Source organism: Micromys minutus, assembly GCF_963924665.1.
Source record: "Micromys minutus genome assembly, chromosome: 3".
NCBI classification, from domain to species: domain Eukaryota; kingdom Metazoa; phylum Chordata; class Mammalia; order Rodentia; family Muridae; genus Micromys; species Micromys minutus.
This window is the reverse complement of record NC_137972.1, coordinates 48,898,037-48,914,393: the sequence shown is the minus strand read 5'-3', so window position 1 is coordinate 48,914,393 and position 16,357 is coordinate 48,898,037. Positions and strand designations below refer to the sequence as shown.

At 37.4% G+C, this 16,357-nt stretch overlaps 1 protein-coding gene across 1 annotated transcript in view; it reads left to right on the top strand.

The window, feature by feature from the left end:
• TAFA1 (TAFA chemokine like family member 1) overlaps positions 1 to 8,336 on the top strand; it is a gene marked incomplete at both ends in the record, with an annotated part of 484,019 nt that extends 475,683 nt beyond the window's left edge. The window contains 2 exons of the mRNA XM_080914779.1: positions 2,701 to 2,825; positions 8,319 to 8,336. Coding sequence (XP_080770905.1) covers positions 2,701 to 2,825; positions 8,319 to 8,336 — 143 coding nt within the window. The remainder of the gene's footprint in view (positions 1 to 2,700; positions 2,826 to 8,318) is intronic.
• Between the last annotated feature and the right edge of the window lie 8,021 nt (positions 8,337 to 16,357).

Genomic DNA, 16,357 nt, shown 5'->3' with positions numbered 1-16,357 from the left:
GTGAGAGAGATGGGGAGAAAGGGGGAGGGAGAAAGAGAGAAACAGACAGAGATAGAGAGACAGAGAGGGACAGACAGAAGGGATAATAGTGGAAGAGGAAAGTGACCAGTTTGAATAAGGCAGGGTTACACCAGGAATGACTACATGTGGACAGTACATATATACATATGTGTATGTGTGTGTGAAAATATCTAAATAAGATCCATAATTATATATTCTAACTAAACATTTTAACATGTGACAACATGCTCTTGAAAGGATTGCTTCTCCTTAGAGCAAAGGCCAGACAGTGTCTGTTCAGTGATTTCAGTTCAGGGGCACAGTATGGGAATACGGGGTAAGCTTTAAAAGATAAACATTGGCTTTGGTAATACATGTGAGTAATTTGTTCCTGGTTGAGCAGCAGCCGAAGAAACCCACAGTTTACAGTTTTCAATAAACACAAGCAACTTTATTTTTTTTTAATCTCATGTTTATTTTTGTCCCCTCTCAACATGACATTGTTTTCGTTGCTGTAGAAACTCTAGATTCCCTTATTTGATGACATTACCTATTCATCACCTATGTGAACATAAAACACCTTACCCTACTCTATGCCTGCTGCAATGCATATATACTAATGAAGGAATAACTAGACATTCACATCATCATACTGACACAGGGAAGACTTTGTCTCATCAGCTCATGCTGTCCTGTGTATATAGACAGAAAGTTTAATGAACTTTAACCCCTGATACCTCCTTAGCATGCCTGATGTAGGCATCCTATTAATGTTGGTCTGTTACACATAAAATAAAATCATTAAATGTAGCAAATGTGCCCCTGAAATTTTTCTTAAGTTCATGATAATAAAGGAACAGATAAGATTTTGTAAATAGAAACTTGCTCAATGATTTTACTCAAAGCAACCCTGAAGTAACAGTAAAATCTAAAGGGGGGAAGGATTGAGCAAAGAAAGTGTGGAGAGGTCTGGAGAGATGACACAGAATTTGGGAACACAGGCTGCTCTTCCAGAGGACCAGGGTTCAGTTCTTGAAATGACATGGCAGCTCACAACCATCTGTAACTGTAATTCCAGTGAATATGGGGCACTGCATGTATCTTGTGTACAGACACACATACAAGTAAAATATTAAATAAAAATAAATCTTTCATTTTAATGGAAAGAAGGAAAGTGTAACAGCAAGCAACTGCCTGGGGCTTGTAAATGATATAATTGTGAGATAGAGATCTATTTCCTGTAGTTAACTCAAGAAGCATGGAGAATTTACGAGCTCTGGATTTTCTGCATTTTGCTATTTATCTTCTGAGGCACTTACACATACTGTTTGCTGATTTATTTATTTATTTATCACTGTGAAATGTAATCATCATGGTAGGCATGCCTTTGTCTACAATTAATACCTGAAGGCCCAGAGAAAAATTAGGACAACCTAAAAAAATAAGAAAAGATGGCTACCATATTTAGTGTGTGTACTGTTGGTTTTGTTTGGGGAATTTACTAACTTTTATGCAAAATAGTGTTGGCCTGCATGTATGTGTGTGTACTGTTTGTATGACTGTTCCTATTGAAGCTAGAAAGAACATTGTATCTGCTAGAGCTTGAGCTTTCAATGGTTGTAAGTCACCATTTGGGTGCTGAGAACCAAACCACAGGCTTTCTGCAAGCACTTAACCACTGCACCATCTCTCCAGGCCACTAGTTTAGGATTTTTGGATGGAACAAACCCAAAGGCATTTTTGAGTTGTTAATACAGTGAGAAACAGAAATGACAGATAATTGTTTTCAATCAGAGTTTTATAAAGTCTCACAATAAAAATGTGACATGCATATGTGTTCATGTGTGTGTGTGTGTGTGTGTGTGTGTGTGTGTGTGTATCTGTCTGTCTGTCTGTCTGTCTGTCTGTCTGTCTGTGTGTCCACTGTCTTATGGCCATCCTTGATATAATCCTAAAATGGCAGTTTCATCTGAGGTTTGCCTCATAATAGTTCTTCCTTCCCACAGCTTATCAATATGGAAGGGAACCCATAATCCATACAAACTGTTCCTTTGACTGCAAAGGAGTGAACTTTCCTTTATCATTACTCTTGATTTGTACTTTGCAACTTTGCTTCTGTGCTTTCAGTTCTTTTTTTTTTTTTTTTTTTTTTTTTTTTTTTTTTTTTTTTTTTTTTTCTTTTGCTAGGGCTTTGAAATTCTCCATGGCCCTAGGCTAAGGGATAAACCTAATACTGGGTGGATAAACTGGCCTTCCTAAAAAGAACATGTCAGTCATTTTGAAGAATACTCAGCTCTTTGCCCCTTTAACTGGAAAAAAGTAGCACAAAGTCCCAGATCTACAAAAAAGTAGTGAGTCAAAATCCCTCAAAATCTGAGAGTAAATCCCCCATATAGCAAGTATCAGGCCAGAAAGAGCTACATAGAAGACAGAGTGGCACAAAACAAGTGTCCCCATTGCTCAGTTTTTAATTATATTAGGTGACTTTGGACAACAGGGTGCATAAGACAGTAGATGACATCAGTGTATTTGCATTACAATACTTGTTTTCTTGATGAGTCATTTCCCCATCTAGTCTCAGAAGATGGAAGTAGGCCTCCTTGCTTCAGAGAACATTAAAACCTGTGGAGGAATACAGCCTCAGAATACTGAGATATTTGGCAAACTACAAATACAGTTTTTTTTCCTCTTTCCACACAGCCTCCATAGTGATTGGGAAATGGTGGTGTGAGATGGAGCCCTGCCTAGAAGGAGAAGAATGTAAGACACTCCCTGACAATTCTGGATGGATGTGTGCTACAGGCAACAAGATTAAGACCACACGAGTAAGTCTGCTTCACATATTACATTCATGTTTCAAACTGTACTATTATTGGCTTTGCCCTGTGTTAGCAGCAGACAGAGGGCTTTGAATGGGACAAGAGGAAAGATTTCCTTTAGCAGGACATATTCTGGACAAGTTGGGTAAGTGTCCATCCATGAACTAGAAGTTAAAGCTTAAACATGACCTTTCTGCATGACGTGGTGCTTTATTTATGTTACAGAGTCACAGGTGAAGCACGGGAGGCAGGATCATTAGGACAGTTACCTGGGGACTGCATCTTGCAGCCATGGTGCTCAGAATGATAATCATGTTTCTTCATCTCAGCGTTGTGCTGAAAAAGACTGTGTTTGAGTACAATCATGTTTAAAGGAGTTTTACTCACCCTTTAGAGAAGTACAAAGAGATTTGTAAAGTCAGTAATTATTCTTTGATTTCTCTGGTCAGGATCTTTTTAAAAATTATAACTATAGAGGGTGAGTATTCTTCTCCTGTCAGTATTGGCGTTATGGTGCCATGCCAGGGTAAAGGGATGTAGCGAGCCCACCATTAACCCCAGTGGGATTGGACTTGTGTGACATCTAAAGGGGAGAAGGGGAGTGGAGCTCTAGTTGCTTAAGAGGAAGGATTTCTCCACTAGTACAAAGGCATGAAACCATTTATCAACTAATATCATCCTATGATGTATACCACACAACTGTCAGCATATCAGCCTGGAAGAGTGTGCATACATGTGTCAGTGTGTGTGTGTGTGTGTGTGTGTGTGTGTGTGTGTGTGTGTGTATGTGTACTTATTACTTGCTCAATTGAAAAGTGACCTTTAGCAGTTGTAAAGGCCACATGGTAAGCACTTACGATAGCAGAGGTGAATCAAATATTGAAAAGCACCCTGAATTCTAACCACTATACCATGAACCTTGATATGATCTTTCTTTCAAATATCATTCTTTTAAAAAGTAAAAATGTTCCTTGCAACTATGATACAGAAATCACAAATAAAGTTGTATAATACTGTATGAACACATTCAAGTTTTTCACATACAAAATAAAGGTGTGTCAAATAAAGTTGCCCATATGAACTATGGTGGCCAATAAATGCCCACAATTCCTTGACATATGGTCAAGAGAAATTTCTGAACCACCTTAGCTTAATAAGCTTCTTCTTTTCTCTAAATAATTCAGCATAGATTTTTGTTTCTCATTACAATTAAACTCTTACATAAGGAAGCATCCGGAGTGAGGCTGCCTTTGGAAACTTACCCTCAAAAATTTGTTTAAATTAGCTAATAGATGAGGCCATGTTTGTGTATGGTTGTGTCTTGTCTGAACAGTGACTGTACAAGCTAGAATACTTAAAGCTACTCTGAATTAGAGTTACAGTTCAATCACCTTTGGTTTGAACACACCACTTAGGTGTCTTATATCACATCTCAGTCTCCAAACAACTGATGACTCATATCCCATATGGAAGGTATCCCCTTGCTCTCATGGTGACTTAGAATCTAGAACTCATCAAGGAAAACAAATCCAAATTATTGAAGTATTTAAGTAAAGAAAATTCCAAAAATACCAATCAGGAACTCTTTGGAAGATAGACTTCATGCCCAAAACTAAAAAGTGAAAACACCCAGAAGCAGTCTTTGAGAGCTGTGACACTTTCACTTAAATTTGAGTTCTGTTTTGTTTTGGAGTCTAGCTTAGTCATCAAGCATGTTTTAATGTACCCCCAGACACCGTTCCCCCTGAAGGAGGATAATGCAGAACCCTATCACTGTAACTGAGGGTGTTACTGTTTGCCTCGCCCAGGGAATACTGAGTTCATTCCAGACAGCTGAAGATACAGGAAAGCTAAAGCCTGGCAGACATTGCTTTGAAGGCTAAGGGTGTGTGAGTTCTCACAGGTGCACAGCACAGTGATGTGTAGTCTCAAGTTTACGTTCAGAGGGGAGGTGGGGGTGCTTTAGAAACACTGAGAATGTTCAGACATTACTTTCACCTCTTCTGTATAAGATTCCCCAAAACTCCTCTATGTGAAAATCACTTTTAAACAGAAAACACAGCAGTTGAACCCAAACAAGCTTCCAGAAGCCCTCATTCTGAGCAGATGGTAAACTAATACCAGTTCTTAGATTATGTGCTCTTAAAAGAAAGTCTATGATAATTTTTTGTACACCCGTGGGTATTTTTTCCCACCAAAACCCGTATACACCTACCCCTTCAAATATTGACTCTAACAATTTCAGTTTTAAATTAGTTTAATTCACTGAGAGACGTTAATCACTTTGAGTTCAATTTTTGTTGTTATCTGAACCACTTCTTTTCTTCTTATATGTAAGGCTGGTTTAAAAAGATCACTGCCCACAATTTACAAAATGGAAAAATTGGAAACAAATACTCTAAACTGTTAACTTTAAAATGGCAAGCGAGCATTACTTTTGTGATGTTAGTTTAAATACTAACTCTTGGGCCAGGGAGATGGTGTAGTTGCTAAAACAAGCATAAAGAACTGAATTCAGATCCCATGCCCTGCATAAAAAGCCAATATCTTATTGCTGGGGAAGTAGAGATAAGATGATCCCTGGAGATACCTGGCCAATTATTCTTGCCAAATCTGTGAGCTCCAGGTTCAATGAATGATTCTGAAAAAAATGTATGGAGCAGAGGACTAGAAGAAGGCATCAACCTCTGGCCTCTATGCACACATGTGTGTACATATAACCCTCCTCCCAGAAGACAGGTACACACATATAACCACATATAAATAAATACAATAAATTTCAGAGTTAAAAGTCTTTGCCAGAATGTTTCCTGGAACTTGATTCTTTTCTCACTCAAAGCAATCCAAAAAGAATCTCAGGAAGTCTCTAAAATATAGATAAGCAAGAGATATTTTGCTGTATGATCTACTTTAATAATTTTCAGTCTTAATTTTTAAAGAAGGACTGGAGAGTAGAAATATTATGTATCATCCAAACCAGAAGTTCTCCTCAGAATAGTCAAGCCTGAGTAGCAAGCCACAAGGAAGAGGACTCTTGGTAATGGCAGCTCTCAGAGACAATATGACCTAAAGAGGTAGAAAAGACAGGTGCAATGACGTAAAGCGTTTTATACAAGAAATTTGGGGTGATGAATAATAAGAAAAATCCCTGAAAGTCATGATGTAGAGCAAAAGAATTCATGTCTGAGAAGTTGTCAGCGATTCAGTATGAAGAAGGATAATGTGAATGTCACTCTCCCCTACTGAGAAGTATGGGATATCTTCACAGAGTTTTATGACTAAGCATTAACCCTATCACATGTTGACCATTGTTTGAGTTACTTGATTAAAGTGTTCTATTGTTGTATAGTTGCAAATCTAGACTGAATATTGCCTTAAGATCTGGGTTTTAAGATATTGCTTAACATTTATTTTATTTTAAATACTTTATTACATAAAGACTTGGAATGTTGGTGAGGCTGTTCTCATGTTCAGAGGTGTAGAAACCTCACACAGCCAGGACAATGGCTTGATCTAGAAGAGAATTCTCCATGGAGGAAACAAGTTATTTGACCATGGTATGCTCACCATAAATGGTAATGGAATGGCAGGTATTTGGAAAGCTGAAATGGAAAGGGATGGAACTCAGAGAAAATTATAGCCAGTTGGAACCAACAAACACATGAAGATTGCAGAACATGGTCTGATTATTTGGCCTGGGAAGAATCCATCAACTATAAATTTGCTTCGCCACAGCCGAAAAAATAATAATTAGTGCACTCTGTAAACTTGAGTTTTGTCTCTGGAAGAAGAGTTTTTAGACATTACACTGAACAACCAAGCATACTAGCCATTTAATCTAGTCAGTGCTTATGTGACTGGCCAACACAAACCCCTTGGCCCTCTTTTCACGCTCTCTGTCTATCCCTCTAACAGTGACTCTGAATTTGGAAATATATGTCCATTTTAATTATTCCAACATTTTTTTTATATTTAAGAAAGAGCAGAGTTTGAGTTTTGATGCCTTCTGGCTTCTTGTTCTTGTTTACAAGATTCCACCAGATCTAAAATTTTTTGAGAGATACCAACCTCCAAATGAGTAATATCAAATTGCTGTCTAAAATAAAGAAGCAATTCAATGATAAGGAAGAAATAGCAAATATGGAGATGGTTGAAAAATTAAGAAAATTTCAGGCAAGAAATATAAACCATTCACACAGTCGAGTTGCCCCTGAAAGCAATATTCATTCATTGCCTTAAAGTAAGAACAGATAAGTCTATGCTATCTTTTTAAGGTGTTAATGTCTCCAGGATTGGATTGCATCAGGACAGAACTCCTGGTTTTCCAGTTCTGTTTAGGCAGTAAGCATAGAAATAGAAGAAAGGCAATTACAATCCAGTTTGGTAAATGCCACTTTATTTCCCTTTTTGTGGTGGAATAGAAGACACTTTCAACCAAAGGTTATGTCTGCCAATGGAATAAAGGAAAATTAAATAGAGAAATCTATCATTTGTAAAAAGAAAGCAAAAAATAAATTTATAAAAAAATTCTGTACATTCTTTATCTGAAACAGGAAATGTTAGAGTGCAAATTTTATTAGTGTTCTACCTAACTCTAAAAGATTTGAATTGATTTGTTCTCCTGGTCCCAGAAGAATCATTTTCCAAAGCTATAAATAATTAAGAGACTTGGAGTGTATCTCTATGATATCCTGGAATGCATAAGACCTTGGCTTTGGTCCCAACATCTCACACACAAAAATGAGATGATAAAAATCAATAGCTTATTTCCTCATGCTGGCTTCTCCCTGCTAGAAGCATCGTTCATGTTTTCAGCCCATGGATCTTTGAACATTCATGTGTTCTTGATATCTGAGTCTTTGAGTACATACTGAGATTAAGTAACATGTAGAGATTCAAGTGAGGTCTTGATTCTACTTAACACTAGTCATTGGACAGAATAGTTCCTCATCTTATAAAAGTCTTCCTCTGTTCCTCTATAGACATGGACTAATCTAGACCAGCACTTACCAATTGCCACTCCTCAGTATCTTACAACTGCACAACTTCATAAGGCCTTGGGATAATCAGTTCAAATTCTCATCATAGAAGCAGAAAGAGATTACATAATTTGCATGGCCCATTACACCAAGAAAATACAAGATCCTCATTAAAAATTTATTAGTAAATACAAGGCATCAGCAGCAAGGAAATAAACTAACCGTGGAGTTCTCATTGGCACAGGATCCATGGAACTGAATAGAGATTCTATACCCGTGAAGCCAGTTCTCCATAGACATTTCTCTAAGAATCTTTCTGCTAAGTTTTGACACAGAGGATCTGACAAGGTTTATTGAAATATGAAAGATCTGTCTATGGGCATTGAGCATCATAAAAAAGATATCTGAATAAGGCAGCACAATAAAATTAAAGGCACCCTCATTTTCTGCATGAACACCTTTCTTTGTGCCTTCATTTCTTACTTTCTTTACTGAGATTTCTTTCTTTCTTTTATTTCAGATTCACCCAAGAACCTAACAGAAGCATTTTATATAAATAGCAAAAAGAACAACCTGTGGAAAATCCAATGTGAGGATTTAAAACATCTTACACACTTGCAAGCCAAATGGATCTCTTATTTGCACTTTGGTTACTAGATAATCACAGTGCACTTACTCTGTGAAACAAAGCATCCCAAAAGAAGACTCAGGATTTTCTGGCAACGTCATGGAAAATGGCTTTTAAGAAAAATGAGTTTTCTCTGTGAAATATAGGGGGTCATGAAGAACGATCAACCGTCTTCTAATTCGGAACTACCATTACTTTGTACCATTTGAAATATATGTATATATATAATATTTTGAAATATTATATATTCTCTTCAAGAAATGAACAGTACCACAATGTGAGGTGGCTGGTGTACCCCTTTCAGTTTGGGATGTTTGGTCGGTTTTGTTTTATTTGCCATTCCTTTTTCTCTCAGTGAGGAAGATACATGCCCGAATGAGAACCCAACATGGCACTCTCCCTGGAAGGCCAGCTGCAAGCCAACTCCTGGAATCTGAGGCATCCTAACAGTACTGAGTAAAGAGCTTCCTCCTGTTTCTACCTGGTGACCCAAGGAAGCTTCTCGTCTTGATTTATTGCTTTCTATCTTGTGCAATATTAGCATGCAAGCTTGGCTTACATAACCATACTTTATATTCAATTGATATATAATAACCGTTCTAACCTCTTCCAGGAAAATATTTTTAGAACTACTAGCTTTTCCCACAGATAAGCAAATGAGAATTCTTGAGGGAGCTGCTCCACCGTGCTATTAAGACTCTGGCAGGATGGTAGAATGTAGATCCCTATATTAATAAGTCCTGTAAATACAGTGTCTTAGGGCTTTGTATAGCTGTCCTAGACTGCAGAAGTGTCCTCTGATTTAATCCAAAGTCTGCCATTGTTAACTACATAGTGCTATAGCAACAAGTTTTATCATGGCGCCTCTTTCTATGTTTGATTTGCTTTTTCCTCGAGTATTCACATCTCCTCTGATGAAATAGGAAAGCTATGAAAGCAATTAGGTTTCACAATGATCTATGTGACCAAGTGTTGGACAGCACTATTAAAGTGGTAAATAACTTCTTTCTTAACCCACTTGTCCTCTTTGTCTGCCATTTAGTTTTATAGACTCTTATAACTAATCCAAGAAATCATGATGCTCTACGGAGGCCATTATTTCTGAAAATAATATTTTAAAACTCATTAATATGATTATAGTGAAATATCCAATTACTACTTCTGGGATTCTGTGTGGGTACTCTGACAATATATGTGGGGCACACACACACAGACACACACACACACACACACACACAAAAGAGGGATAAAAAGAACAATAAAAAAACTCAAAACCATTATTTCTGTCCTTTCCAAGTTACTGAGCGGAGCTAAGAGGTAAACATCTACTTAAGGTCTAGTTTTTCTGGGGAAAATTTTAATGGGACTTTACATTCTATGTCATCTTACAACTGAAGGGTTATTTCTTCCCAAAATTGTTCTCTGGTATCTATGTTTTGGAGCGTCTTAGTAAATCACAGCACTATAGCCCCCGAGTCTTGACTTTTTAGTATCAAATCTCAAGTAAAACTCAAGATTCCTCTCTTACTCTACCAGGAAAGTCTGAAGTTTAATTGGATATGTGAACTTCTAACCAAAAAATTTGATTCTGTATCTGGAAGACCTGTAAAAAGCCTCTAGAGATAGAAATAGAATCACTACTGCAATATTGAGACTTCCAAATGCTTTGATGGATATTTGCAAAAAAAAAAAAAAAAAAAAAAAAACATAAAATCTATACCAGTATCCTTGTGTGGTGGTAAATCATAACTAACCATCACTTGAGATCCCAGCACTGAATCATGGAGGTAGGAAGATTGCAAGTTCAAAGTCAGCCTGGGATACAAAGACCCCTTCCCCAGAACAGAGAAAAACATTTGTGACAGCTAATTTCTTAGTTTTACAACACTGATTCAAGTGTCAAGCAAGGTTGTTAAAACAACCTTTCATATGTCAGCTTCAGATTAAAGTGAAAACCATGAACCCTATAAATTACATATTTGAGGGAAAATTAAAATAGAAATATTTGCCACAAATTTGGTAGAGCCTTTCTTATATTCAAAGACGGTTTATCATTAAAGAGGACAAGAACAAGAGAGCCTGGTTTAAAAGAAAAGACAGTAGGGAAATCAAGCTTGATTCCAGCACAGTGGAATCCCTTTGCTCAATAGGGGGAGCACATCATGTAAAATGAAAGCCTACAAAAATTTACTTCTAGGTGAATTTACCACATTGCCCTATCTTCAGTTTTTTTGGGGAACTGCAGAATTTTGCATAAAATTTCCTAACATTCCTAATAAATTAGACAACTTCGTTAAAATGGCTGCAAATGTTATTACTGAGTCACGTTCTCTGAAGGGTGGACTTAGGTATGACATTTGTGTCCCCCTGGAGTCTTCTGGCTTTGATTCCAGGTGACAGTCCAATGAGAAGAGACCAAACTCTTTTATTGTGCAAAACTTTACTCTGGAAGACAATTCTGCTAACATACAGTATATGAAAGTCATGTTTTCTCTGCTCTGGAACCAGAAGCTATAACTCAATGTACAAGCTAGCCCAGAGGGCTACATCTGTTAGTTCATCTGCATCCATGATTTTATGAATTAGCAACTTTTGAAGACACCTAGAGAAAGAAACCAGGAAAGCAGACCATATCAGAATAAGGCAGTCATCCAATAAGACAGTGCAAATGTTTGCAAATGTCAGATTCAATATGGATTCATCCAAGTTACTTACACAAATGTATGAAGCATCAAATTGTGTTTAAATTTAACATGTTCAAGTTTGGAGAATTTGGTGGCTACCATCTGCCTACTGAGCCTGCACATTATGGTTCACAAAATTTTATCACATGGGGGTGGTAATAAATGGATCAGTGTGTATGACTAATACCAATTTCAAACTCATACCCCATGTGCCATGAATAATGTGGTAACATATTTGGAATATATATATATATATATATATATATGTATATATATATATATGTGTGTGTGTGTGTGTGTGTGTGTGTGTGTGTGTGTGTGTGTGTATTCTTCTAGAGTTCTGTTTTGGTTAAAAGGAAAAGTGAAGCTTGCTCTTAAGTCAAAGATTTTTAAAAGTGAGTGAAGTTCATTTGTTGACATTTGGGGGTTCTTAGATTCAATTCTTTATTAACCCCACAAACACACTGGGAAGTTGACTACTCAGCATTTTTCCAGCATAGAATGACAAGCACTTTCGCCTACACACAGCCAACATCTTTTTTTGATTAAATCGTGTAGCTTTCACAAAGCAATATAGTGATTTTATAGTGTAATATATTACAGCACCTTGCCACTGTCACTGATCCAGTGAGTTATGGAGGGTATAAATATTGTTTATAGGAGCAGAATCGTCCATTCTTCACATACGGAGTGTCTCTCCTAATTAGGCTTGGCAGTTACATTTCAAAAGCTCTTACGGTCTGTTTGACATAGGAATGTGTCGTATGATTTTACATGAGCTGCTACCTTCTACACAGAAGTGTTAGTGTTTAGTAAAATTGTCAAACTGAAGCGATCTCCATATATTGTGTAAATACAATTGTCAAACTGAAGTGATCTCCATATATTGTGTAAATACGAGATGACGTAATAATAGGCAGGCCTAAAGAAAGGGAGTGTTTGGGACATTGGGAATAGAATCCAATTCCTATAATTTCTACAGGCTTTGTATAGAAATTATGAAAAGGGATGATATGCTTCAAGGTAAATATAAATGAAGACAATAAGTTTAATCTTAATCTCTATCACGTTCACACACACACACAAACACACACACACACACTTACACACAAACATTAAATTACCTATTAGAGGTTCTGTGATTTTAGGTTTAATAGGCCAGGAATTTTTCCTCTTGAAAAATAGCTCAGAGATTTCATTGGCTATCATGGCATGTTTACATTATTGGCTTATAACTGGTTCTCATGTGTTTATTTTGTTTATTTTAGTGAATTTGCTTCAGTTAAAAATATATTGGGGCATTGATATGTCTCTCAGAAAGTAAAGATGCTTGCCACCAGGCCTAATGAACAATCTTTAGAACCCACGTGATAGAAGGAAACAATCAATTCCTGTGTGTTGTCCCTTAACTCTACACAAAACCTCTGATAGTGAGAGTGCACACACACTCACACACACAACAGATTCCATTGCTATTACTCTGACACTGAGTAATGAAACTAATAGAAAGAAAAATTTGGGAATTAAGAGAAGGTGTTGCCAACTTGAGAGATTCATATGACTAGAGAAAGCTATGTATTTACTTGCAGTAATGTAAGACAGTTCAATGGCTTCCCCATTAGTTTTTGTATGGTGCACATACCCTATAATATGTGAATTCACTGTGTGACTTCTCTCCCATAAAAGAACTTCTCTATTCATACCTGGACTGCATGTGGACATTTAATTTGTTTGGTTTCTCACCTGGACTTTGTCACTGAGCCCAGACTAAGAAAATTTGAAGATCACTCTCTCCTGTCCCACCTATGTCCTTCTTGTACATTTGTTCCTCTCTGCTCTCCTTCACATTTCAGGCCTAAAAGATACTATGTACATCGAAAATAATCCCCACATTATAAGTCTCCTCACCAAAGCTAGAGCCCTTGTTTTTCACTCACAGCCTGAAGAAGCATGCGCACTTTCTCTTTGCTTTCATATGTACAGGATGGATATGCCTAAACAAAATTGGAAGACTGTAGGAGGATTCGGGGAGAAAAAGAGCAGAACCATTTTCATAAACATAATGTTATGAGTGATTAGTCTTACTGTGAGTATCATTGGCAGTGAGTAATACTGGTGAATTACTATAATTATTCTAGAAGTTCTGTGTCAGTGGTCTCCACGCAAGTTAAACACTGAAAACAAAGCCACAGTGTTATTTCTCACTCTGTCTATAATGTTTAAAGACTAGACAAATCCACACCAAACTCTCTAGATGTTGTTCATTCACTAGTACCCTTACTAGTGTTTTCAGCCACTGGAAAATGCCAGTGTAAGTCACACTTGGACAATGTCATTGACACAAGCAAGAAAATTGATGGCAAAGGGATGGCTAGTATGCAGAATGAAAATTAATGCAACTCAGTAAAAGCATGAACCATCTGATATAAAAGAGGATGACCAAGAACTATGCAAGGTCATTGACCAGACACTTCTACACATATCCATCAACTCAGTCAGGTTAACTTTCCAAATTTAGTTATATAGCTTCCTCTATTACTCCAGAAGTATGGCCTCTGTATTTTTCTTATATCTTGTTAAAATCACCTCTATTCGTTCAGTCATGTACTCATTTAAAAAATGGCCATTTATTAAGTCTTTACAATATGCTACCTCAGTAGTAGATACTGAGAATGTCATTCATGCCTTTTATATTTAACAGAATAACTGAGGACCACAATACAATACATTTCTAAGGTGCTGAGAAAGTAAATAATAGAGGTGAAATGCTGGATTGAAGTAGTATATTTGCAAAACATCTCAAGGAGGTGGCATTTAAATTGGAAGCAGGAGCATGGCAGAAAAAAGGAGAGTTGAGCAGAGTGAGAGTGAAGAAACTAGGTAGATTAGAGGTAACCAAGCTACTATATACAAAGCCTTACTCAAGGAAGAGCTGGATGTGTTTGCAAAAATTAAAGCACCTCTAGAGATGCATGACACTGGGAAAGGAAGCTTGAAGTCACTCCATGTAGCATGTAAACACAATTAGATCTTGGGATTCTATGTGAATTGTAGCAAGGAGCAGCTTTAAAAGGGGCATAAAAATTGGGAATGGTCCCATCTGTTTATATCTATAATAGACATCATTGGTACCCAGTCACACCCTCTACTTTCATCCTTGTTTATATGGGGGGTTTACCTAGTGGTGGGTCAGGGAACTAGGAAAGCAATCATCAGTTACTAATATATGAAATTGGAGGATAGAACTCCCAACTTCCTTGCTTCCAAGAAGAAGAATCCAAGTCATATTCTGTATTCAAGCTATGTGGAAAGACTCTCTACAATGTAAAGATGGCTTCTGTTTGAGCTGTCTAGATAAAAGCTTTTTGGCACACATGGCTCTAAAGTTCTCTGATGAGGTGACCATAGTATAAGAACTTAGAATTGTCATTGACTTTAAAATCCAGTTTCAGTTTGAACTACATAGCTGCTGCTGCATTGGTAGCAGCACCCATCCATCCTGAATCGTAAGAAGGTTGCAGGTGTTCAAACCCACACCCTCCTCAACAAGCTTGACTGGTTTGCCTTCAATTCTTGACCTATTTCTTTGCTTTCTTACTAGCTTGTCTCAAGTTAATCACTTGGGCTCCTTACCCCAAAATCTTCATGTCAAGATCTTCCCATGAAATGCCCAAAAAGTTTTTTAGGAGGGCCAAATGGAGATGAGATAGAAGAGCACGCAAATGGAACTGAGGTGGCCAGTGTATAGTTATATACATGGAATACCCTGAAGACAAAACCATAAATGATACTAATCCTTTTGTGCAGAAGTTAATGCCTTTGATTCAGGTCACAGTTACCTAAGTCAATTTCTAAGGCCATGTTGGTAACAAACAAGCACATATAGGGCTGTAGTGAAAACTCAGTTTATAACATGCGTGTTTCACAAGCATTAGACCCTGAGTTCAGTTTCCCAGAACCACGTTTAAAAGAAAAAAAGGTATGTTGGTAGGTATGCACTTCTAATTCCAGTGCTAGAGAGGCAAAGGCCAGAGGATTCTAAAGATCTCTCTGTTCAATCATTCTACCCAAAAAATGTTTATCCCAGGATCCAGTGAGAAATTTTATATGGTAGAAGGTTCCTGTGTACTGTCTCAGAGACATACATAGTAATAAAAGTTTAATTTCCTTTCATTTATTCTGTTCCAATGGGATCTATTTTCAGTGACAATGAGCAAAGTTCAAATACAATTACTAAAGAGAAGGCTTGAAATGATCATATTGTTCTCCCGGATGCTTAACTGAGCACAGGGGTGTAGCCTATAACCTCAGCAACTGGGAAACTGGAACAGAAGAATCTTAAGATCAAGTTCAGCCTGGGACAATGCCAAGACCCTCCATTAGAAATAGAATAAAAGTAACCAGGAAATCTGTACAAATACATTTGAGTCCTGACGAGGAGTCACTTGATGTCATGGAATTGGTTCAGAGTTTGGCATCCCACAGAGCAACAGTCAGTGTTAACTACAGGACTGCAGTGATTTAGCTAAAGTACCAGTTTAGAATTTTAAAGGGCCTGGATAAAAGTTTCCTCAAGTCATCAAGAAAGACTGTGTGAATGGCAGCACTTCTACAAGTCCAGCCAAGAGGTTCTTTTCTCCCAGTGGTATTCCTTCCAGAAACACTAAGAAGAAACCCAAGGCTTCCTATAAGTATGAAGAAAGGCCAAGGCTCCTGCCAGAATCCGGTCTTGTCTGGGCATCAGAGAACTTAGGTTTCTCTCAAGCTGTTACTGGTCCTGTTTGTTCCTGTCAATAGAAATTATCTTCAGGCTAAACTGCCTGGAAGGAATATTTTGAAGAAAGAAATTCACTCAGAATAGGGAAGGAGATTTCTAAGGTTGTAAATAGTTCTCACACACAACCACCAAAACCTGGATGCTGGGCCAAATCAAGGGAGAAAGCTGTGCTTTGTTTTATGGACATCTGTGTGTAAATATTTACACCAATGCTGATTCCAAGCTCTGAATGTGGAATTGGGAGATGGTGCTTCTACAATCAGGGAAAGAGGGGTTCCCATGTATCACCTGCTGTATGAGGGAAATTTGACTCTTCATTGTTTGTGCCAAAGAAAATAATTTACCCAACTATTACCACACCAGTTTATGGGAAATTCTAAGCTTGCTGGGAGAGGTGCCAGGAATTACAATCAATTAATATAACTACTGTTGTCCAAAACACATAGGTCATAAACCCTAATATCTAGAGA